Source organism: Diplotaxodon limnothrissa, linkage group LG19 (genome assembly GCF_057381915.1).
Source record: "Diplotaxodon limnothrissa isolate DT_005_m linkage group LG19, D_limnothrissa_male_GT1.1, whole genome shotgun sequence".
NCBI lineage: Eukaryota > Metazoa > Chordata > Actinopteri > Cichliformes > Cichlidae > Diplotaxodon > Diplotaxodon limnothrissa.
The window spans coordinates 182797-208824 of NC_140614.1; the positions used below are offsets into that span (position 1 = coordinate 182797).

A 26028-nucleotide genomic window follows, 5' to 3' on the forward strand; every position below is an offset into this window, starting at 1 on the left:
TTTATAGATGGCAGAGAGTTGGTGTCGTAAACCCCGCCTCTGTTCAAAGATGGTCGCTCACAGTGGACATAGATGGCTTCTTTCACTCCTCTTTCAAACCATCTGTCCTCTCTGTCCAAAATGTGAACATTGGCATCCTCAAAGAGTGACCTTTGACCTTTAGATGCAGATGGACTGCTGAGTCTTGTCCTGTGGAGGTGGCTCTTCTGTGTTGTGCCATGCGCTTGTGAAGTGGCTGTTTGGTCTCTCCAATGTAGAGGTCTGAGCATTCCTCGCTGCACTGTACAGCACACACCACATTGTTAAGTTTGTGTTTTGGCGTTTTGTCTTTTGGGTGAACCAGTTTCTGTCTGAGCGTGTTGCTGGGTCTGAAATACACCGGGATGTCTTGCTTGGAGAAAACTCTCCTGAGTTTCTCTGATACACCGGCTACATAGGGGATGACAATGTTGTTGCGTCTGTCCTTCTTATCCTCCCTCGCTGGTGTCTGGTCTTCTTTTCTGTGCCTCTTTGCTGACTTTAAGAACGCCCATTTAGGATAGCCGCACGTTTTGAGTGCTTCCTTTACATGTGTGTGTTCCTTCTTTTTTCCTTCAGGCTTAGAGGGAACATGTTCTGCCCGGTGTTGTAGGGTCCTGATTACTCCAAGTTTGTGTTCCAAAGGGTGATGGGAGTCAAAGAGGAGGTACTGGTCCGTGTGTGTGGGCTTCCGGTAAACTTCGATGTTGAGGTTGCCGTTCTCTTCAATGTGCACAGCGCAGTCCAGGAAAGGCGAACAGTTGTCCTTTGTGTCTACCCTGGTGAACTTGATATTTTTATCCACAGCGTTAATGTGTGCAGTGAAGGATTCCACTTCTTGTGTCTTGATTTTGACCCAGGTGTCGTCTACATATCTGTACCAGTGGATGGGTACTCTTACTTTGAAAGAGCCAAGAGCCTTCCTTTCCACTTCCTCCATGTAAAGGTTGGCTACAATAGGTGACACGGGGGAGCCCATGGCACAGCCATGTTTTTGTCTGTAGAAGCCTTTGTTGTATTTGAAATATGTAGTGGTGAGGCAGAGGTCTAACAGTGTGCAAATCTGATCGGGTGTGAAGTTGGTCCTGTCCTCCAAGGAGCTGTCTTCTTGTAGTCATTTTCTGACCGTCTCCACGGCCTCCGTGGTGGGTATGCAAGTGAAGAGAGAGACTACATCAAAGGACACCATGGTTTCATCTGGATCCAGGGCAAGTTTCTGGACCTTGTCAGTGAAGTCGGTGGAGTTCTTGATGTGGTGTGGGGTGCTCCCCACAAGAGGAGCAAGGATGGTAGCAAGGTGTTTAGCAATGTTATAAGTGGCTGAGTTTATGCTACTGACTATGGGTATGAGTGGGACAGCTTCCTTGTGGATTTTAGGAAGTCCGTAAAGTCCGTCTGATCTCAGGAATTTGCATGATAAGGTGGGGCCAGGTTTCACAATGAACTCACCCGAAACTCTGGCTGATTGGGACCCACACCCAGTTTCACACCCTGGCTCAGGCGATTAGAGGATCATCAGGGGGTCCTTTTGTCCCTCTGTGGGGGTTACTCCCACTAGGTTTATATCTGGGACTCTCCACCATTTGACCTTAGAACTGAAGAAGCTTCTCGGATGAGAGGTGAAACGTCTTCAAGCAACTTAAAGAAGTCCAGACGCTTTTCTTTGCAAGCTCCTTTGACTACGATGACCTGGATGACTGAGAACCTTCACAGACATGTTATTTACTAGCTAATCTTAAATGACTGTTCAGTACAGAAATGAAGCCCAACAATCATGTTTTACAGTCCTGTGGTGTCACGGTTCTGGGTCCGTTGGACCCAGTATTTTGAGTTTATTATGTTTTGGTTTATTTTGCATTATGGATTGTTTTCTGATGTTCTGGTGCTTTGTTTATTATTATCATTATGGATCTGTTTCTGTTATTCTTGGTGAGGGATCAGTTCTTAGGTTTTGGGTTCTCATGTGTATTGCAGTTTCTGTTCAGTGTCTAGTCTGTCTCTCAGTGTCATGTCTGCATCTTGTTTCCTGTCTTATTGTGAAAGTCTTTGTCTTATGTTAGTGTGTGCAGCTTAGCTCCCCCGTCTCGTTAGCCCTGATCTCCCCCAGCTGTGTCTCCCTTCTCTGGCCCATTTCCTCATTACTACCCTGTGTATTTAAGCCCTGTGTTTTCCCATGCTCGGTGTCGCGTCGTACCCTCAGATTATGCCTGTGTGTTCCTGTTCTCCGGTTTCTGTGGTCACTTCATGTTTTGTTTTCGTACCAGCAATAAAGCTGAGGTTTTTGAGTTTCACGTTAGTGTCTGAGTCCTGCGTTTGGATCCTCATCTCCGCCTGCCCACACACAGAGCCCTGACATGTGGTCTCAGACTCAGATATTTATCAAATCACACAAAGCTCATGTAGAAACAAATGTACAAAATATGTTCTCCTTCATTTCTGTCAAACAAAGCTGTATGAAACGTTTCCAGCGGTTGGTATTGTAACCCAACCAGTGCAGGGGCCTCCCTACACCCCAGACTCTGCGTTGTGTAAGTTTGTGTTGGATTGGGGTGCACAGTAGAGAGACCAGTCAGACACAGGTGTTCAATTTGTGGCTCGGACCGCGCCGTTTATTCAGATGCCGGGGCAAACACCACTCCAACTCTGCTGCTGTCCCTTTGCAAATCACAGTAAACACTGCGTGTTTATCAACATAGTAAAAGCCAACAACAAATATATAAAAAACACATTAAGCAAAAATAATCATGTCCTTACAAAATTCCTTGGTCTCAGGAATGAGTATGACACAAAACTAACATAGCAGGATTACCAGCAAACTGTAGCTGAAAAGCTAATGCTTCATCTTGCATTACTTTGCCCGAATGGGTGCTCTGCTAACTAGCGGGAATGTAGCCCGAAATTGCGGCAGATATTACCAAATGAAACATGCACACAAACTGCTCATACTCTCTTCAGGCAATACATGAACCTCTCAATATACAAAATATAAGCTCGGCTTAAATGACAAACCGCTATTTTACACAGTGGAACACTTATTTTTAAACAAAAAACCAATGCAGTACACCACTGACAGTGCTTACCTTTGCAAATCACAGTAAACACTGAACCAAGATGGCGCCCGCGCGAACGAGAAATCTGAACTACTGTGTCCTACAGAGGACAAATAGTCAAAATTGCTTAGATCTACCATACATATGCAGCTCAACAGCGACACCTTGTGACTAATTCCAGTCACTGCCTTACAGTATCATGGTTGCTAAGCAACCTGGGCAGCGTGACGAAGGCTAGACCCTAGTCCCATTTCACAAGCCTACAAGCCTCGCACTTCCAGCCTTAGCGGTCTTTGAGTACGCTGACCTTGAGGACCGTTAAGGCTGCAGACCCTGAATTGGGATACAGCCCATGTGCTCCATGTGCTCCACCTGGTCTGATTTCCTGGTTCCCATCATACTCCTTGCTGGTGTCCAGGGTAACCACTTTTGTGTCCATGAACCGCCATTTTGAAATCCGCCATCTTGTGTCCATAGTAACTATTTTGTTTACAGTCGCCATCTTGGAACATTAGCTTTAGCCTTAGCTCAGTGTTAGCTTCCATATTAGCATTAATGGGAATTAATATAAAGTTGATTTTACCATCATTTAATTATTAGCTGTCGCTACCCGATCCGTACCGGAAACCCAATCGGTACCACACATGCTCAAATCTTATGTCACTTCCTCTCTTTGCCAACATTGTAATACTGCTACGTAAACATGGGAAATGTTATAGATCTCTATGTGGCTGGTTTGAAAGAGGAGTGAAAGAAGCATCTATGTCCACTGTGAGCGACCATCTTTGAACAGAGGCGGGGGTTTACGACACCAACTGTCTGCCATCTATAATCCAGTTTTGAGATCCCTCCCCAGACGCCTTAACGCCCACTCACATCCTGGGCCATCTGACCTCAGGATATCACATGATAGGGTGGGGCCAGGTTTCACAATGAGCTCACCCGAAACTCTGGCTGTTTGTGAACCACACCCACTTTCACACCTTGGCTCATGTGATTAGATAGAGGATCATCAGGGGGTCCTTTTGTCCGTCCTTGGGGGGAAACTCCCACTGGGTTTAAATCTGGGACTCTCCACCATTTGACCTTAGAACTGAAGAAGCTTCTCGGATGAGAGGTGAAACGTCTTCAAGCAACTTAAAGAAGTCCAGACGCTTTTCTTTCCAAGATCCTTAGACTACGATGACCTGGACGACTGAGAACCTTCACAGACAAAACAGAGGATCAGTCAAAAATGTTTTATTTCTTTTTCTCCAAAACTTCTGCTCTTCGTATTTGTTTATTTTACAAGAAATCTACAGAAAAGTAAAGTTTTTGTTTATCCAGTTTTATTAAATGGAACTGTTTTTGCTTGCAGCCCACCTTCAGGAATAAAGGCAATAATGGCATCATCAATAGTACTTCAGCTTCCATGTTTAAAGGACTGCCGTGGCACAGGATATTTAAGTATCTATACTTCAATGGATACACACAAAAACAATTTAAAAACCTGAATACTGGTCAGTTTTTCAAACAGTATACCGAGTGTCATTGTGATTATAAAAATAAATAATTTCCATATCTTTAAAACATACATGCACATTATATATCACTCATCCAAGTTACTTCTTCAGTCATTTGCACATTATAGATGCATGAATAGTAACATTTGTTTAAATCTATTGCGAAGTTGGCAAAAAGGTTTGTACAACCCTGTGACAGTATAAAGTGTGTGAAACATGATACTTGACCTTGGCTTAGTCCATCTTCTAACAATTCACAACCACAGACTGGTGTGCTTCGTTGTTGTTTTGTCCTCTCTGAGCAAATGTCAGGCATAGTGTTGGAACTCACCGCTCCAGGATTACAGACAACTTGACATTAACCAAACAACTGCAAATAATCTTTTAAATCTTACTTTACCGACCCTTTTCTTTTGCTTAAAAATTACAGGATGTGTGGTTAGCCCTTACAGAACTCATAGGTCAGCAACTGGATTTCTGAAGTGGTGTCTATGCAATGTCAGGAGAAGGCTTCGTTCTGTCAGGAAGAAGAATTAAGCACCAAAGGAACCCCAAGAAAATGTTGATCTTGCCTGGTTTGTTTCTGTTTTTTGCAGCAATCTAAGGTCTGTTGATGGCTGCTTCAAAGCATTTTTTGTTTTTGTCATGGTCCTGAGTCTGACGACTCAGTGTTTTGTGTTCTTTATTTTATTCTATGTGCTTGTTTATTCTGTTATATCTTTTGTTAAGGTTTGCCATTTGTTAGGGTTTTTGTTCTATACCTGCCTGCTCCCACTTCTCTGAGTTCCCTCTGTCTATGGTGTCACACTGTCTGCTTGTGAATCTGTCTGTTTAGTTCAGTGTCTTGTCTGGTTCTCTGTGTCTGTGAGTTTCCTGTTTTATTCTGAAGGTCTCTGTCTCAGTTTATGTTTCCCCCATCCCGTCAGCTGTGATTTCTCCCAGGTGTGTTCCCCTCCTGTCGCTCATCCCTTGATTACTGCTGTGTGTATTTAAGCCCTGTGTGTTCTCCTGCCTGTTGCTGGCTCATCTGCGTTATGGCCCTCTGTCGTCATTATCTGTTTCAGTCTGTGTCATCTACCTGCTTTGCCATTTCAGGTCTGTATTTTGTTAGCATTCTCCAGTTTAGGTTTAGCTTAGTTTCCATCCACACCTTTGCCCTTTCTGTTTATATTCCTCCTCAATAAAAAGCCCACTCGCATCACTTATGCCTGAATCTTGGGTCCTTTAATAAATTCCACACAGCTCTCCTCGCTGACCGTGACAGTTTTTGATGAAAGTTACCCGAAGTCATGGCCCAAGTTCAGGAATCCCTTCGCACTGTCATCTATACCAGGAATAGATGAATCCCAGGACATGAACCAAATATGGTCAAATGAATGAGGACTCTTTTAGCTACGATGGAAGCGTAAAATGTTGCTCATAAAGGTGCATGAAATAATGTGAGAGGGAGATTCCCTCTGGCACTTTTCCAAAGTGTTGATGTATGTTAAGTCCTGAGATAATCATCAATTCATCAGTTTTTCTTTTAAAGTTAAGAGTTTTCACATTTAATTTGTTCTAAAAACTTGTTCTATGTAATATGTTCTGTATATCATACAGCAATAAAAATATTTTTTATTTTATTATGTTTTGAATCTAGTTATTATATGCTGAATTTTATAGCAAGTAGAAACCCAAACATTAATGGTAATATAACCCATGGGTTCTGACTTTCAACCCAAAGTTTGGTAACCTCAACTTCAAACATTGGTCAATTTAACCCAATTTCTGGATAGTTATCCTAACCCAGTGTGCTTGGTGAAACCAGTAAACCAACCCTGTTAAGTTGAAACAACCCAGCGTTGGCTCGGTCCGTATTTGACCCAGCGTTGGGTTACTGATTGGGGCATTTTTAATACAGCGTTTCTAAGAGTGTAGCATTATTTAAAAAGTCTAAATAATTGATTCATAAACTATTTCAATGTGCATCGATACATTTGCAGATTATAAAATGAGCTAGTTGTGAGTATGCTAAAGAGGTTTTATAACTACGATTTCATAATGTAACTCGGGCAGTTACTTATTATTAGTTAAGTCTTTTGTGTGACCTCATCTATAAATTTGTTGTATTTTTTTTAAATGATTTCAAGATGGCGCCTAGTATGGCAGCCTCGTCGCGAGCTCCCCCAAGCAACAGCTGTTTTCTGTGTTTAATTTTACTTTTCCTTCATTTTTTCGCGAGTAGCACATGTCTCCTTGTGTACGACCGACAAACCTTACTGGACATAAAAGACGGTCTTTCTTATAACTTTCCGGAGTTCAAGTTTTGCAACACGGTCGCTCCGTTTGCAGACCCCCCCCCCCCATTCATCTCACCTGAGACGCCTTTGTTCTCTGGCCCTGGAGGCCGCAAACGCCGACGCAGAGGGAGAAGATCTGGCGTTCTGGTTCGACTGAGACGGCGCACTAACAGACCACCGTTACCCAGTTTATTACTGGCTAATGTGCAGTCTCTGGAGAACAAGCTGTGCGAGCTTCAGGCACGGATCTCATTCCAGCGAGAGATGCGGGACTGCTGCGTGATCTGCCTCACAGAAACCTGGCTATCGGACAAGGTACCGGACTCCGCAATACAACTACCGGGGTTCTCCGTGCACCGCGCGGACAGGTCACAGGATCTTACTGGGAAAAGCAGAGGCGGTGGTGTGTGTTTCATGATCAACAACAGCTGGTGTGATTATGCGAACGTGCACCCGGTCAAATCCTTCTGCTCACCGGACCTGGAGTACCTGATGATTAAGTGCCGGCCATTCTGGCTACCGAGGGAATTTACAGCAGTGATTATTACGGCTGTTTACATTGCTCCACAAGCCGACACTGACCGAGCACTCAGGGAACTGTACAGCGCGATCAGCAGCGAGGAAACCGCACACCCAGAGGCAGCGTTTATCACAGCCGGAGACTTTAATAAGGGAAACCTGAAGAAAGTCTCACCCAAACTCCACCAACACATCCACTTTAACACTCGTGGAAATCGGCTACTCGACCACTGCTACACCTCTTTCCGGGATCCATACAAAGCCCTCCCCCGCGCCCCATTTGGCCAATCAGATCACCGCTCCATCCTGCTCCTGCCCGCCTACAGGCAGAAGCTGAAACAGGAAGCTCCAACCTGGAGGGCGGTGCACTGTTGGACGGACCAATCGGAGTCTGCGCTGCGGGACTGTTTTGATCACGCGGACTGGGAAATGTTTCACGTGGCTGCTAGGGACATTGATGAGTACACAGACTCAGTCTGTGGATTTATCAGGAAATGCATGGAAGATGTCGTCCCATCCAGAACAGTTAAATCCTTCCCAAATCAAAAACCCTGGATTAACGGAGATGTTCGCGCGGCACTGGCGGCACGGAGCACCGCCTTTGCCTCCGCAAACACATCGGACTACAAACACGCACATTGCCAACTCCGGAAGACGATCAAAGCAGCCAAACGTGAGTACAGGGACAGGGTGGAGCAACAGTTTGACAACCCTCGGAGTATGTGGCAGGGACTAAACACGATCACAGACTTTAGAGGGAAAACCAGCACACCGCAGACCACGGCCTCTCTGTGTGAGGATCTAAACGTATTCTACGCTAGATTCGACACAGCGAACACCATGAGACCGGACAGTGTGCGCACCGCGGATGACGTCAGTGCGCACACTGTGTCTGAGGAGGATGTGAGGAAGTGCTTCAGGAAGGTGAACGCACGCAAAGCTACTGGTCCGGACGGGATTCCCGGCCGCGTCCTCAAGTCATGCGCGGCTCAGGTGGCTGGAGTGTTCACACACATCTTCAACCTTTCCCTCTCTCTGTCTGTAGTCCCAGCCTGCTTCAAAATGGCCACCGTCGTCCCTGTACCCAAATCCTCCACCATCTTCTCATTGAACGACTGGCGACCTGTAGCCCTGACCCCCATCGTAAGCAAATGCTTCGAGAAGCTGGTCAGGGACTTCATCTGCTCTGCACTACCCGACTCACTGGACCCTCTACAGTTTGCATACCGCCACAACAGGTCCACTGATGATGCCATAGCCCTGACACTACATGCTGCCCTGTCACACCTGGAGAAGAGAGACACGTATGTGAGAATGCTGTTTGTAGATTACAGCTCAGCATTCAATACCATCGTTCCCTCGAAGCTGGACAGGAAACTGCAGGATCTAGGACTGAGCAGCTCCCTCTGCAGCTGGATCCTTAGCTTCCTGTCTGACAGACGCCAGGTGGTCAGACTGGGCAGCATCACCTCATCCCCCATCACACTGAACACTGGTGCTCCACAGGGGTGTGTACTGAGCCCTCTCCTATACTCACTCTACACCTACGACTGCACAGCCACTAACAACTCCAACATCATTGTGAAGTTTGCAGACGACACTACAGTGGTGGGTCTTATCACCAACAGTGATGAGACGGCCTACAGGGAGGAGGTCAGCGCCCTGACCCACTGGTGTCAAGACAACCATCTCACCCTCAACGTCGCAAAGACAAAGGAGTTGATAGTGGACTTCCGGAGGTGCAGAGAAGTACACACCCCCATCACCATCAACGGCGCTGCTGTGGAGAGAGTGAGCAGCTTCCGCTTCCTTGGTGTACACCTGGCTGAGGATCTTATGTGGTCAGTACACACAAACAAAACAGTGAAGAAGGCGCAGCAGCGCCTCTTCTTTCTCAGGAGACTGAAAAGATTCGGCATGAGCCCCCGCATCCTCAGGACCTTCTATCACTGTGCCATTGAGAGCATCCTCACTGGATGCATCACCACCTGGTATGGCAACAGCACCGCCTACAACTGCAAAGCTCTCCAGCGAGTAGTGCAGTGCTCTGAACGGATAATTGGAGGTGAGCTTCCCTCCCTCCAAGACATCTACAGGAAGCGGTGCCTGAGGAAAGCGGGGAGGATCATCAAGGACTCCAGTCACCCCAGCCATAAACTGTTCAGACTACTTCCATCAGGAAGGAGGTTCTGCAGCATCCGGTCCCGTACCAGCAGACTGAGAGACAGCTTTTTCCATCAGGCCATCAGACTGCTGAACACGTCATAGACACCTCAGCTTCACTACTGGAACTTTAACATTATGCATTCCATACTGTACAGTAATGCCACTGTTTTGCACATGTCTCAACTCTGTATATTTTTATATATTTTATTTATTGACTCTATTTAATCTGTAAAATATGTGTATACACACACACACACACACACACGTAGGAAAACATTTAGTATACACATCCAGAAATTATTTTTTTTGCATATACTATTATATGCTCTCCCCACCCCCCTCAGGCGCAGTGCCAGGCCCACCACAAAGACTGTTACAACCTGGCTGGAAAATGCTCTCTCCAAACTACAGGACTGCTTCACAGAGACAGACTGGGACATATTTGAACACCAGGACCTAGAAACATTCACAGGATCAGTACTGGACTACATCAAGTTCTGTACTGCAAATGTGACAGTGGACAAAAGCATTCGGGTTTTCCCAAACCAAAAACTCTGGATGACCAGCGAGGTCCGCTCACTCCTCAAAGCCCGCGATGCCGCCTTCAGGTCAGGTGACAGAGCTCTGTACAGGGCTGCTCAAGCTGACCTGAAAAGGGGGATTAAAAAAGCCAAGTCAGACCACAAAAGGAACATCGAGTCCCAGCTGTCCAGCAACAACACACGAGAGGTGTGGCAGGGAATGCAAGACATCATCAACCACAGAGGCAGCACTGCGAAAACAGAAAACCCGAGTGTGCAGCTGGCAGAGGAAATAAACAGCTTCTTCGTCCGCTTTGAAACACCACAACAGCAGCATTCATCTGCTTCAGCCCTGCTCCCATCCTCATCCTCACCTGGTTCCTGCACCGCTCCACTCACTGTAACAGAGCACGATGTCAGACGTGTCCTCCTAGCAGTGAACCCCAGGAAGGCAGCCGGTCCAGATGGAGTACCTGGCAAGGTGCTAAGAGCATGCGCACACAAGCTCACCCTCATCTTCACCAGACTCTTCAACCTCTCACTGGATCAGGCAGCCATCCCATCCTGTCTAAAATCAGCCACAATCATCCCAGTGCCGAAGAAGTCTCCCATCTCCAGCCTGAATGATTACTGCCCTGTGGCCCTCACACCGGTAATCATGAAATGCTTTGAGAGACTAGTCCTTCAGCACATCAAGGATTACCTCCCCCCAGAATTCAACCCCCACCAGTTTGCATACCGTGCAAACAGATCCACAGAAGACGCCATCGCCACAGCCCTCCACGCTGTGCTGAGTCACCTAGAGCAGCGGCAAAGCTACGTCCGAATGCTCTTTGTGGACTACAGCTCAGCCTTTAATACAATCATCCCGGACATCCTCATCACCAAACTGGTCACTCTTGGCCTCCCTCCTCTCACATGTGCCTTGATAAAGGATTTCCTCACAAACCGGCCCCAGACTGTAAGACTCGGACCTCATCTCTCCTCCACTCGCACACTGAGCACCGGCTCCCCACAGGGCTGTGTGCTGAGCCCCCTCTTGTATTCTCTCTACACCCACGACTGCAGTTCGACCCACAACAACACTCATCATCAAGTTTGCTGATGACACCACGGTAGTCGGACTCATCTCGAAGGGAGACGAGGCTTCCCTGCAGAATTCTACAAAGAATTCTGGACAATTTTGGCACCAGTATTCCACAGCATGTTGCAGGAAATCGAGGAAAAGGGCAGACTACCACCAAATATGAATTCTGCCAACATTAGTCTCCTGCTAAAACCAGGCAAAGACCCTTTATTTCCCTCAAGCTATCGTCCAATTTCTCTTTTAAATGTAGACCTTAAAATAATCTGCAAAGCTCTCTCAAAGAGATTAGAGAAAATGACCCCCCTCTTAATTCATCCTGACCAAACTGGTTTCATAAAAGGTCGGCACTCCTCAACAAACACTCGTAGATTACTTAATTTAATAGACTACTCATACGATAAAAACATCGAAGCCATAATATTATCTCTAGATGCAGAAAAAGCATTTGACAGAGTTAATTGGAAATTTTTATTCGCAACTTTACACAAATTTGGTTTTGGAAACTCTTTCATAAACTGGATAAGAATATTATACAATTCCCCAACGGCTCGTATCAGAACAAATGACCAGACATCCTCCAGCTTCTGTCTCCTGAGGGGCACCAGACAGGGATGCCCACTCTCCCCCTCACTTTTTGCAATTTTTATCGAACCTCTAGCAGCAGCATTTAGACAGGCTACAACAATTAAGGGCATAAAATGTAAGAACATAGAACATAAAATCAGTCTCTATGCGGATGATGTGTTGCTTTTTCTGCAAAACACACAAACCAACCTCTCTGAGGTAATTACTTTAATAAACTGGTTTTCAAGAGTTTCAGATTATTCAATTAACTGGCCAAAATCTACAGTTCTCCCCATTAACTGCTCCTTCCATAATTCTTCCTCTGCCCCACTGCAATCCGGAAACATTAAATATTTAGGTATTAATATCTCTCCTAAGCTTTCAGACTTAACTAAACTAAACCACATCCCACTTCTAAAGAAAGTAGAAGGCGATCTGACTAGATGGAAATCTTTACCCATATCACTCATGGGAAGGGTCGCCACTATAAAAATGATGATCTTGCCAAAAATAAATTACTTATTTTTGATGATCCCTAACAAACCATCACAAGATTGGTTCAGATCTCTGGATTCATATATTTCCAAATTCCTTTGGAAAGATAAACCCCCGCGTATTAGCTTAAAAACGTTACAAAGAACCAAGGATAGAGGAGGATTAGATCTGCCTAATTTTCACCAATACTTCTTAGCCAATAGGCTTCAGTTCATCTCAGAATGGTTAAAACATACCTTCTTAGTTGAGCCCTGGCTAGATGTTGAACAGGCACTATGCAAGGATCTAGAGATTTCAGACCTACCATTTATTAGCTCAAACATCAAAAGACATGAATGCTTTAAAAGTATCAACATCAGCTTTTCTCTAACAGCATGGTGGGAGTTTCTAAAAATAACGGAGTCTTCATTAATCCCATGCAAACGTACACCTATCTGGAATAACCCTGACATATTACAAAACAATAATATGATTAATTTCCCAGAATGGAGTTGTAAAGGAATTAAATACTTAGAACATATATTAGAGGGAACAGAATTTATTCCATTTGACAGACTAGTTGAACAATATGGGATCAACAAGACAAGGTTTTTAGAATATCAACAAATTAAATCCATAGTAAAAAAGAAATTTAACCTCAGTCAAGTTGAATTACAAACACCACTAAGTGCGGCACATTTTCTTACTCTTAAATCCCCCAAATTATTATCTAAAATATACAGAACACTTTCTAAATTAGATGAATCAATATCCCTTCCTACTGCAAAGTGGGAAGCAGATTTATCAGTCAACCTAGACCAAAACTTCTGGTCTCAGATTTGCTTAAAAACTTTTAAATTAATTAAAAATCCCAGTCTGCAATTAATACAATACAAAATACTTCATAGAGTGCACTATACAGGTCATCGGATGTTCAAGATGGGCTTTACATCTTCCAACAACTGCTCACACTGTCAAGGCAATACACCAGACAATTACATCCACGCTCTTTGGTTCTGTCCACCAGTGCAAAAGTTTTGGCGCGAGATATGTGAAGACTTATCAAAATGTCTGAAATGTAACATTCCAACCTCCCCCTTAGTGTGTTTGTTGGGCAGCTTAGATAATGTCACTTCAGAAAAGAATATAGCCCATATGATCTTCACTGCCCTATGCATAGCCAAGAAAACAGTCCTCATGAACTGGAAAAATAAAAATAATCTTAATTCTAACCAATATAGAAATTATCTATTAGATTACATTAGTCTTGACACAGCCTCTGCCACCACATCAGATCAATTGCTCTGGGCCCCTTTTATCAGCTCCATCACCTAGTGGGGGTGGGGGGTCATAGTTTGGTCCCGCCTTCACTGTTGTGATTGGTGAGGGGGTAGGGACAGGCTTAGGGCGTCGGGGGGTTCCCCGGAGGCATCTTCCTTGGGGGGCTCAACCCGGGGTAGCGGTCACGTCCGGTTGAGGGCTCTGTTGGCTCTCAGGTGACTGTTTCCTCGCGGCTGCGTGCAGCGGGGCTAGGGGAGGGTCTGTGCTGACGGACGTGGGTTACTGACCTGGCAACCTGGCTGCCCCTGGGTGGGTCCGGGATGGGCGTGAGGTTCTGGGGGTGCTCCGTCTCTGGGCGGGGGCCCGGGCCGGGCCTCGGGGGCTCGGGTCCTGGTTGGTGTGTTGCCGGGGTTGTGGGCGGGTGGGTGCATGGGGGCCCGGCCCTGGAGCAGGGTGCCGCCGGTGCATCGAGCCGCCTGGGGGGCTCTTCAACTGGTGGGGGGGATGGTCACATCTGGCAGGAGCTTTCTTCTCTCAGGAACTCTCTGCAGGAGGGGGAGATACAGGAGAGGTGGAGGAAGATCTCAGCCTGGGCGTTTACCGTCTTATGTAGTCTGGAAGATGTGTGGTTGGTGGGGTGGGTGCAGTTTTCTCTGTGGTGGGGTTGGGTGGACTGTCCAGGGCTCTGTGGAGCCGGGGGGCGCTACTGCACTGGGCCCCGGTCTGATGGGCCTGGGCCCCCCTTCCCTGGCGGGTCGCGGAGGGTGGGAGTGCCTACTGGGGTCAGCGGGGGAGCTGGCCCCAGGGAGGGGTTACCTGCCCCTCCCTTCCTTCCCTCCCCATCTCCAGCTGCCTCCCTCTTCCCGCTCCTCCACAACCACCCACACATGCAGGGCCTTGGAGTGGGGGTATGTCACCAGGGTGCAGAGGAGGCTACCCCCCCCCCTGTCCCCTTCTGGCTGCCTCTGCCTCAATTTTATCCCACATCTTAGACATTCACATTATTCACACTCTCATTACACATACATATAGGATCTTGGGGGTGGGCACAATCACGGAGTCCAAATCACCATCAGGGTGTATACCTCACCCCTGACGTCGTTGCCCACCTCTCAATTTTAAATACACTTAGTCATTGAGGGTTAGCAGGAGGGACTATGCGCTTACCTGCTGCTCCTTGGCAGGTAGCTCCATGCCCTCCTGGGTTTTAATTGCACCTTAGAACACATATGCATCAACACTACAATGAGCGGGTGGAGGGAGGTTTGGAGTCTTCTCCCACCCCCATTCTCTGCGGCCTGCTGGAGCGGGAGGGCTAGTAGGAGGAGTTGGCCGTCCGACTGCGGTCTGGGGTGTGGGGCCTCCCTGCTGCTGCGGAGTCGGGGTGGTCTGCCTCTCCCCACCGCAGGGAAAAGGGTAACACCACCTGGGTCTGGGTGCAATTCCCCCCTCCAGGGGCAAGGGTACCTAGACCCGGATTGTAGAGTACGCTTGGGGAGTGTGATTGTGTGTACAGCGTCTCTTTATGTCTGTCTCCACGTTGGTTGAGTGTGGAGTGAGTGCATATGAGAGCATGAGGGTGGGAATGGATGTTTGTGTCTGTGTGTGCCTGTATGTCTGTGTCTATATGTCAGGTTGGGTATCAGACGCCACCTCTCTGGGGACACCTCAGGCCCTCCAAGGTTTGGAGGCCTATCTCCACCCACCACCACTTCCCCTGCCGGTGGCGGACTCCCTCAGGTGTCGGTGTGTTGGTGGTTCTTTGTGTCTGGGGGTGGGCGTCCGGGTACACACCGGCTCACTCCTTGGCGGCCGCTTGTCGGGGCCTGGGGCCTGGGGCTCGCTCGGGCCCCCTTTGGAGGTGGGGTGCCCCCGGCCTCTCGGCCTAGGGCTCGGTCACTCAGGCGCAGCTGGGGGCCGGCGGAGCTCACGGGCGCGTCACTGCAACCCCCCCTGGCTTCTGCTCCGCGGCTGCTGAGTGAGCCCTCATCTGGGACTCTCCTCAGCTCTTACTGGAACAGTGGCGCGGCTGCCCCTCTGTTGGTCTTCCATGGTCTTTTGTGTTCTGGGGGCCTCTGGATGTCTGGAGTTTTGATCTCCTCCATACCCGCTTCACACCCTGGAGGACGGGGCTGAGGCCCCCCCACACTCCCTAGCAGATCATTACATGGAGAAACCTTTGGAATGCAAGCATGCTGATCCACACAGGTATGCACACATGGGTATTCACAGACGCGGACTAAAGCTTTCTTGGCTGCTGCCTCAAAGCACACTGTGCGCTGTCTATCTTGCGTGCTGCACAATATTGTTTATTACTTAGTAAATACTGATATCTATGACTAGCTAGTTTATTGTGATGGTGCTTTGTTTTCTCTATTATTATGTTGCTCTTTGTTGTTTGCTGTCTCCTCTGTTTGTTTGTTTGTTTGTTTGTTTGTTTTTTTTTCTCCATACAGGTGACCCAGGAGTTTTTTTTTTTTTGTCTCTCTTCCCCCCCCTTCTCACCGTCTCTTCTCCCCTTTGGTTTTCTTTCTTTCTCTCCCCCTCTCTCTCTCATTCATTCCCCCTGTCCTATTTATTAAAAAAAAAAAAAAAAAAAAAAAAAAAAAAGAAGGGAGACGAGGCAGAGTACAGAGAGGAAGTCCTGAAGCAGGCAGCATGGTGTTCAGAAAACAACCTGGCACTGAACACTAAGAAAACCAAAGAGCTCATTGTTGACTTCAGGAGACACAGCACTGACTTGGCCCCCTCTACATCAACGGGGAGTGTGTGGAGAGGGTCCACACCATCCGGTTCCTTGGTGTCCTCATCTCTGCTGACATCTCCTGGACAGGAAACATCTCAACGGTCATCAAGAAGGCCCAACAGCGGCTGCACTTCCTGAGAGTCCTCAGGAAGTACAAGCTGAACTCCAACCTGCTGCTGACCTTCTACCGCTCGTCCATTGAGAGCCTGCTAACCTACTGCATCACGGTATGGTACGGCAGCTGCACCAAAGCAGATAGAGCGAGGCTTCAGAGTGTGGTCAAGACAGCACAAAAGATCATCGGCTGCCCTCTCCCCTCCCTGATGGACATTTATGCCTCAGCAGAGCAGCAAACATTATCAAGGACAGCTCCCACCCTGGCTTCAACATGTTCAGCCTGCTTCCCTCAGGGAAGCGCTACAGGTGCATCAGCACAAAAACCCACAGACTCAAAAACAGTTTCTTCCCCAAAGCAATAACCACCCTGAACTCACACATGCACCGATAACACAGCCCCCCACTTCCCACTTCCTCTATGGACCACCACTGTGCAATACCAATTCTATGTGCAATAACTATATACATAACACTATTTATTACATATTACTTACGTCTTGTATATTGTACATTATATATATATATATATATATATATATATATATATATATATATATATATATATACTACCAGAAGGCAACATTGCAGACATAGAGGACAGTTACAAGTACCTGGGGATCCCGCAGGCAAATGGGAACCATGAAGAGGCCGCTAGAAAGGCTGCAACCACCAAGTACCTGCAGAGGGTCAGGCAAGTCCTGAGGAGTCAGCTGAATGGTAAGAACAAGATCCGGGCCATCAACACGTACGCCCTGCCCGTGATCAGGTACCCTGCTGGGGTAATAGGCTGGCCAAAGGAGGAGATAGAAGCCACTGACATAAAGACAAGAAAGCTCCTTACCATGCATGGAGGGTTTCACCCCAAGTCCAGCACCCTGAGGCTGTACGCTAAGCGGAAGGAAGGGGGCCGGGGACTGGTGAGTGTCAGCACCACAGTCCAGGATGAGACAACGAACATCCAAGAATACATTGGGAAGATGGCCCCAACTGACCGAGTGCTCAGTGAATACCTCAGGCAGCAGAAACCCAAGAAAGAGGAGGGAGACGAGGAACCATCATGGAAGGACAGGCCCCTGCACGGTATGTACCACCGGCAGATAGAGGAGGTGGCTGATATCCAGAAATCCTACCAGTGGCTGGACAAAGCTGGACTGAAAGACAGCACAGAGGCACTAATCATGGCAGCACAAGAACAAGCTCTGAGTACAAGATCCATAGAGGCTGGGGTCTATCACACCAGGCAAGACCCCAGGTGCAGGCTGTGTAAAGATGCCCCAGAGACAATCCAGCACATAACAGCAGGGTGCAAGATGCTAGCAGGCAAGGCATACATGGAACACCATAACCAGGTGGCCGGCATAGTGTACAGGAACATCTGTGCCGAGTATAACCTGGAAGTCCCGAGGTCAAAATGGGAGATGCCCCCAAGGGTGGTGGAGAATGACCGAGCTAAGATCCTGTGGGACTTCCAGATACAGACGGACAAAATGGTGGTGGCTAACCAACCGGACATAGTGGTGGTAGACAAACAGAAGAAGACGGCCGTAGTGATCGATGTAGCGGTTCCGAATGACAGCAATATCAGGAAGAAGGAACACGAGAAGCTGGAGAAATACCAAGGGCTCAGAGAAGAGCTCGAGAGGATGTGGAGGGTGAAGGTAACGGTGGTCCCCGTGGTAATCGGAGCACTAGGTGTGGTGACTCCCAAGCTAGGCGAGTGGCTCCAGCAGATCCCAGGAACAACATCGGAGATCTCTGTCCAGAAGAGCGCAGTCCTGGGAACAGCTAAGATACTGCGCAGGACCCTCAAGCTCCCAGGCCTCTGGTAGAGGACCCGAGCTTGAAAGGATAAACCGCCCGCAGGGGCGTGCTGGGTGTTTTTTTTATATATATATATATGTGTGTGTGTGTGTGTGTGTGTGTGTGTGTGTGTGTGTGTTTTTCCCTATGTTGATACTGTCCATATGTACATAGCGCTGCAGAACTGTACCCCCCCAGCATGTTTACACTGAGTAGGAGATGCTCTGTATCTCATTGTACAACTGTATAGTGACAATAAAGGCATTCTATTCTATTCTATTCTATTCTATATATTGTACATATGTTTATTAGTTTCAGATTTAGCCATTCGTATATTTTGCCTGTTTATGTTATTGTGTTTTGCACAACTCTGTTGCTTGTGAAGCTCGCACACAAGAATTTCACTCACATGTGCTGTACCAATGTACCTGCACATGTGATGTGACAATAAAAGAGATTTGATTTGATTTATGTACTCGTGTGGTACATGTATTTTGATTTTTGTTGCCATGATGCCAGGTATTCTGTCCCTCCTGTTATTCCTAAGGTATGTTTTTTATAAGTTTGTTATATGGCGGATCATAATCATTCGTTCTGTAATTAACTGTTGCAATATGTCAGAAAATATGTTTATTCCTGATCTTGTCTGGGCAAAGCCTGCCATCTAGTGGGTTGACAGGGTAGCGCCATGTTAGAGCGCAAGCAGTGGTTTTCTCCCAGCGCTCGACAGGGAAGGTCCATTTGGCTGTGTCTCTGTAAATTCCTGCATCTGACGCCCTTGAAAAGGCATAATCTGTAAGTGTGGCAAAACGGTTTATTGTTGCAACTTATTAGTACCTTGTTCAGCAAAGTAATGAGTTTCTTGTGTGTTTAGCGAGTTTGTTACATTACTAGCACAAGCTAGCTGTTAGCCCTTTGTTTAGCCTGCTAACATGAAGCATACCAGCATGTGGTGTTAGCTGTATCTCCTGACATCTCTGTATCTCTTGATTGTGTAGTGACTGTTTACATAAGTCAACAATATTTAATGTAATCTTTGTGTATTTGTATGGAGAGTGAATACACTGTATTCTGTTTCTGTTATTACAGTTTTACAAAAAGGAAAATAAGGATCAGTAAAGCTCTGAAGAATGCCACGCGGTCTCCTGAGTGTTTACTGAAGCCATTTAATGTTTAGCTCACTGCATAAGCTGGATAGAGACATTCAGCTGAGGGCAGAAGACCAGGTCTTTCTTGGAAATGAGATTTTTAATCTAAATGAGATTTTTTTTAACCTGGATAAATAAAGGACTAAATTTATTTATCCAGAAATAAAAAAATAAAAAAAAGTATTCAAATGTTTAGCAAAACATTGTGGTTGGAAATAATTAGTAACTTGCATTCAAAGTAATATTTACACTTCTTTTCAAATGCAGTTTTATTTCTGTTAATTTCTGTCAAAGAAACACAGTATGCAGAGTATATCATAGCACAGAAATGGCAGTGATGTTTTTAACTCTCATATCTACTAGAAAATTTAAATACATAATAACAAAATTAATCAGTATTTTAACTGCTTTTTCTCAATGTGACAAACAAATGGAAGTGCAATTAGCCAGCAGGTGGCACCACAGCATTGCTTCAGTTGTCCTGCTTCTGTGGCAGAACAGCATGTGTGCAACATGCAACAAGTGCCTTTAAAAAACATACTCAACAACTCGATGAAATAGGGATGAATTAGAAGTTTTGATGCAACAGTTTTAAAGAAAACAGTCAGAGAAAAGGTCAAGGGTGTTGGACAGCATGGGGTTTGTAAAGTCAATAATAATTTTTTAATTTAATGGAAATGCAAATTCAATTTGGACTATTAATTATATATATATATTTATATATGTATATATGTGTGTATATACAGATAGATAGATAGATAGATAGATATGTATATATATTGTATTGTATACACTGTAATGTAGGCAAAGTTGCCTCCATTTTTATAATTTGTTATTAATATTTTGTACATTTGTACATTTCAAGGACTCTTCTGTTTTTGGAGTGTATTTATTTATGTATCTGTATTATATTATACAAACACATTAAAAGTGAATGTCTGTCCAAAAAATGCACTCAGTTTACTTCTTACTCACTATGATCATCATTCATTATTCTCCCGCAGTTATTAAGGTTAGGATATGTATTTTTTTTATTCCAATCCACTCTTCTCTTGCAGAATTTAAATAACCTTTATCAGATTTGACGGTTTTGTTACAGACTTTTCAGAAAAGTGTTTTGCTTTTCTTTCACACATGTGGGATTCAATTGTGTCAAAATGTACAAAACAGTGATGTCATGTTTTGTGACGAGGACCCAGGCACAGAGAGACTTGATGAATTTAAGAATCTTATGATTTAAGAAAGAAATTTGCAGACTTGCACAGAGATGGTAAAATTATTATGACTGATAATGGAGACGAGGACAACAGACGACAGGGAGGAACAGGGGTTTAAATGCACCAAGGAGACAGTCACAGGGAACTCGGGACAACTGGAGACATTTAGGGATGCAGGGACTGACAGAGACCGGGAAGAAGTCTCTTCGTGACATTTATCTTGCCTGGCTGGGCAGCTCTCTGGGTGCTCAGCACCTCCAAAGCTCTGATCCTGGAGTCTCCCCTGCCATGACGTCAGTGACGTAGTTAAACTACAGAAATGTATTTGCGCAATGTCATTAGAAACATCCGGTCTACAAGCGATGCTGATAAGATGATGCATATACTTATTACTTTTAAGCTAAATGATTGTAATTCATTAGGTCACTCTAAAAGCCCTGAATAGCCCTCAGTTGATGAAGAAAGCTACAGTGAGATAAAGAGGTTCCAAATTGAGAGACTTGAGAAATGGCGATCACAGCAGTGATTACAATGAAATGTTTCTCCCACTGAAAACCTCTTTGAGAATCATCTCTCTTGGAAGTCTGAAGAACATCACCAGAGCATTATTTGGTCAGATTACAAGATGTTTTTTTCAGAACAGACAGAGTGGAGTGACCCTGGGCAGACATGATAGTAATGTCTGGCCAGACATGAGTGCAAAACATGTGGAGTAAACAATCTAGAGATATTCCTGCATGATAATGATTAAAAAATGCTTTCAATGTCAAACAAGAGTTTGGGAATAAAGTTTGACACCGCTGACCTGAACAAGTATGTTGCCTGATTTGAATCCCACAGAACACCTGAGGGAAATTTGAAGAGAAACGTGGGGAACAAAAAGTAAGACACAAAACAAAACCCTGCAGCAAGCACAGATAAAAAATATGTTGTTTCAAAAATATTGCATGTTTTGTCAGAGCCAAAGAGGCCTGATTCAGTCATTGACAAATACAGATGCACGTATTCATGCCAGCACTGTCCTGCTCACCAGAAAAGTTCCATTTTCACTGATGTGGAAATCTTACAGCCAAATCTGCTAAGCAGATCTGATTGTTGGTTTGATCGACTGACTGTGACTATATGTTAGAGGCTGTGAAACATTCTTATTAAACTATTTTAGAATAAGTTACATTTTGGGAGCAAAAGCAGCAACAGCTACATTTGTGATTTTTGTGTTTTGTTTCCTTAAAAACTAAATCTAGACAGTGAAAGAATGAATTAGTTACACTGACTTATAACTATCAGAGGCAATTATTAATTATGATAGATTTTAGGTGAAAGTTCGACACTTTGGTATCTGGAGGGATGTTTGCATGCTTTCCATATTTTTCTGTAAATGCTTTCGCAGTAAATCTTTATTAAGAGACACGCGGGTGGGGTGAATGCGTTTCTCAGGTGTTCAGAGTGAAAAGCGTAGGTCACGGTGCTCTGACGTTTACGTCATTCCACAACTGGTCCGACCGGTCGAGGAGCGACTCGCTGGCACGTCTCAGATGAAACTCATCCGACAGGCGTGTGCATAAAGACAGATCCGCAGCTCAGCAGCCAGACGCGAAGTTCTCGGCCGACATCCACCATGGTTCCCCTCTTGTTTGTGGCCGTTGTACTTCTGGGAGCATACGTCCTCCTCACACAGACTCTCTTCAAAAGGGCCAAATGCAAAGGAAACGCCGCGATGTCAGGGAAGACCGTCATCATCACAGGTGAGACCGGCATCAAGCGCAGTTTGTACCAAACAGACCGACTGCTAACGACACCAGCATCAAAAATGACGAGGTGTAGAAAGTGTGCCTACAAACAGCTGCTGTGTGTGCAGCTCGCAGCGTTCAGCGGATTTTCCTTTCATAGGTTTCTTTACTTCCTCTTACGAGGCGATAAGGATGTTGGTGTTTGATTATGATAGCGACAGTGAGTAAAGGTACATAACAAGTTTTGTTAAATCTGCAGATGATGAGCAAAAGAAAAGAAGCCGTTAAATGTATGTTTCCTTCAATATTGCCACGAAAAAGAGGCTTCGAGTACGACGGACTTTCGACGGTACCGACCTACATGTAGATCGGCTTTCAGGAAAAACCTCGTCAAAAATAAGTGAACAGTAAATATGACATTTAAGCCGATTCAGCAGTTATTTCTAAATTCAAGTAAAAATCAGTTTAACACTTGCATCTCTAAACTGGGTTTGTACAGAGAGGGAATTCTCATCTAAACCTGAGCGTCGTCCTCCTCTCTCTTCCCTCTGAGGTCGGGGCCAGTTTTTATGCCACAAATCTGTGCCGATAGCAAAATCGGGATTTGCACAAATGTGATTGCTGCAATGAAAGAATTAAAGATGCGTTTTTCTTTGTTTTTGTGCTTTTTACTTTGGACGGGAGTGAAGTTTACAACAAAGGTGGAAGTGAAAATCTAGAATTCTTGTTTGCAATTTAGACAGGTTTCTACTAGCCTTCAGATAACACCACATTAAACACTTGCATGGATGATAGTTCTTGTTTGTGATGGTTTGGGTAGATGTTGCTTATTCTTTTCCTGCTCTTACTGTAGGAGGAAATACGGGCATTGGTAAAGCCACGGCTTTGCATCTGGCCAGGAAAGGAGCCAGAGTGATCCTGGCCTGCCGAAACAGGAACAAAGCTGCAGCTGCCATTGCAGAAATAGAAACGGTGAGAAGAACACACTGATGCATTGGCCACAATTTCCTCATGCTGTATGAAAGTTAATCCAAAGTTTCTCAGAAAGGAGCACTGACATTTAAAACAATAACTTGTGCAGTCGTCAGCAGGGAGTGGAGGCTTGTTACACAACGTCCTATCATGCTGTAACTGGCTGATGTGTGCTTTAGGTAATTAAAGCAGCTGAGAAAAAGAAGACAAGCTAAAGTAGTATGTGGATATGACTTTTTATTTATATTTATTCAGTAAGTACAATATGACAATTTTAAAGGACTGAAGCTGTGAAAGGAGTTAACCTTTTAAAGGAGGAGCTGACAGAGAGCACAAAACGATGCACACAGAACTTTAACGGGATTTACATGATCCTGCTGAAACGAGCTGAAGCGTTCACTTCTTTCATTGATGGTAATATTTGAGCTGTTGCTTTAAGGAAAAAACAGTAAAAAGGGATTGAAGTGAAACACTGAAGTGCAAGTTAAATGTAACCTTCACTGAATCACAATGATCTTCTTCCAGCAAACGGGAAGTACAGACGTGATCTACGTGCACTTGGACCTAGCCAGTCTGAAGTCTGTCCGCAGCTTCGCCGAAACATTCCTGAAAACGGAGTCCAGGCTGGATTTGCTCATCAACAATGCTGGTACACACACTACTACACAACACCACAATGTCTACTTAGTTGCAAGTACGAGGTCCATACATCCATTTTCATCTAAACCAACCTCTGAGAGCCAGACACCATTAGGAGGAAATTTATTTGTTGAACTTCTCCACTTGGGGTATCAACTAATGATCAAGTCAGAGTGAGCATTCCCGATTTTCCACCTGAGAACTATGGCCTCAGACTTGCTCCTGTTTGTGTTTTCATCACAGCTGTGTGCTGGAGGTTGTTGCTTTATGAAGTTCACAAAACCAGGTCGTTTGTTTAAAAGAAAAAAAAAAAGATTTGAGAGGCTGAAATCAACAAAACCTTAAGCTTCCACTCAGAGAGGGCCTAGAAATTCTGCCCAAAAAAGTATGAACAGGATGGGTGACAAAGGGCAGCTCTGGAGTCTGAAACTCACCATCAAATGACAACAAAGAGACAGAAGTGACCAGAAGCACAAAATAATCACAATCGACTTTGAAAAGACACCGAATAGCCACAAAGACGTCAAACGGCTATGTTGTGCAAAGCAGCCAGATTGGCCTCAAACACAAATTGATGTAAACCACTTGAGAGACAGACAAGTTTATCACAGTTGCCGTATCTGTCAAAAAGACGTGCAAATACAGTTTTTAATGATGAGCAGCAGCAGTGGTGATTTGTCTGTTCTACGGAGACAGAGAAGAATCTAGAGAAAACAAGCTTCAAGAGATCAAGGAAGTACAAAGATTTCAGAAACCATTGTTCCAATATGTCCCCAGGATTGGTGGCAGACGGGCGGACTGAGGACGGATATGGCATCGAGTTCGGGGTGAACCACTTGGGTCACTTCCTGCTGACCAATCTGCTGTTGGAGAGGATGAAGAAGACAGGGGGAGGACGAGTGATCACGCTGTCCTCCATGGCTCATCGCTGGGGACACATTGACTTTAACGTGAGTTTGCAATAATTTAAAGAGAGCTTGGAGATGTAAAGCCATCCTCACTCTGGAACAAGCCTTTTTCCGTCTTTTGGGACTCTTATTTTTAAAAATGCTCTGCTCTAGTATTTCAGTAGTACGACTGAAGAGGTGATCATAATGACATCACAAGTGATGTTGTTGCACGTCTTTCACCTTCACCTGTCTGAACAGCTTATTAACAAGGTTGTTTTTGTATCTTAAGGCTCTGGTTGCAAACAAAGACCTGGGAACTGGCAGATACAGCTGGCAATTTTTCCATGCGTACTGCAACAGCAAACTGTGCAATGTGCTTTTCACCCATGAGCTTGCCAAGAGGCTGAAAGGAACCGATGTCACATGCTACAGTGTCCACCCAGGTAACACACTGGTTTACCTTTAATCAACACTCATTTTAGGCCATATATTACTGTAATTCAAGCTAAATCAACTGTTACTATCAGCATTTTATCCAAACTGAACACTAAAGGCAGTAAGTATGTGATTGCTCTTTGCCTTCTGCCCTGTAGGTGTTGTCCGGACTGAACTGTCTAGAAATGTCGGCCTGTGGCAGAAGATTTTCATCCAGCCTGTGGCCTGGCTGCTGTTCCTGGACCCAGAGATGGGAGCTCAGACCACACTGCACTGTGCCCTGCAGGAGGGAATCGAACCTCTGAGCGGGAAGTACTTCTCCTGCTGTGAGGCACAGGAAGTGTCCGCTCATGCCCGAGATGACAAGGTGGCCCTGAAATTGTGGGAGGTCAGCGAGAAACTCTGTGGACTGGGATAGATTTATTCACCTCGCTATAAACAGGTTGTCGAGTCCATGAGCGATGAGCTGTCATTCTGTCCTTTTAACAGTATCGGTGATACGGTACTATATGAACATCTAGAACTGCTGTTCAGCACTTTTTTTTCTGAAATTTAAACATCATTTCTGGTGTTGAATTGGTGTTGTTGCAGTGCCATCAGCAGGATGGAAGCTGGGAATAATCATGTTCACAAGTGTCTTTTTTTTTTTTTTAATATGGTGTGTTTGTTGGGCGCTGCTGCATATTTGGTATGTTACTGTTCTGTCACCTGTTTGTGAGACAATAGCAACACGTTTTAATAGTTTCGTCATATTTTTTTTTAAATAATTTTTTATTTTGTATTTTTATGTAAATATTTTTGAGTTCTTTGTACATTGTGTTTATACTGAGGTCCTTACTGAAGTTTGCCTTAATAAAAAATGTCGACTAGAAT

General features: G+C 45.2%; 1 protein-coding gene across 1 annotated transcript; it reads left to right on the forward strand.

Moving 5' to 3' along the window:
- Positions 1-22107: 22107 nt before the first annotated feature.
- On the forward strand, positions 22108-25573 carry LOC146611506 (dehydrogenase/reductase SDR family member 13-like). The gene is made up of 6 exons (XM_085343479.1): positions 22108-22234; positions 23073-23191; positions 23717-23840; positions 24608-24780; positions 25010-25163; positions 25314-25573. Exons 1-6 carry the CDS (start codon positions 22108-22110, stop codon positions 25571-25573), a joined length of 957 nt encoding a protein of 318 aa, XP_085199605.1.
- The last annotated feature ends 455 nt before the right edge of the window (positions 25574-26028 follow it).

Excerpts from the sequence above, each read along its gene's own strand:
- LOC146611506 (XM_085343479.1), top strand. The coding sequence starts at position 22,108 with ATGGTTCCCCTCTTGTTTGTGGCCGTTGTACTTCTGGGAGCATACGTC. Across the intron at positions 23,192-23,716 it reads CCATTGCAGAAATAGAAACG|CAAACGGGAAGTACAGACGT; the intron begins GTGAGAAGAACA and ends ATCTTCTTCCAG. Across the intron at positions 23,841-24,607 it reads TTTGCTCATCAACAATGCTG|GATTGGTGGCAGACGGGCGG; the intron begins GTACACACACTA and ends ATATGTCCCCAG.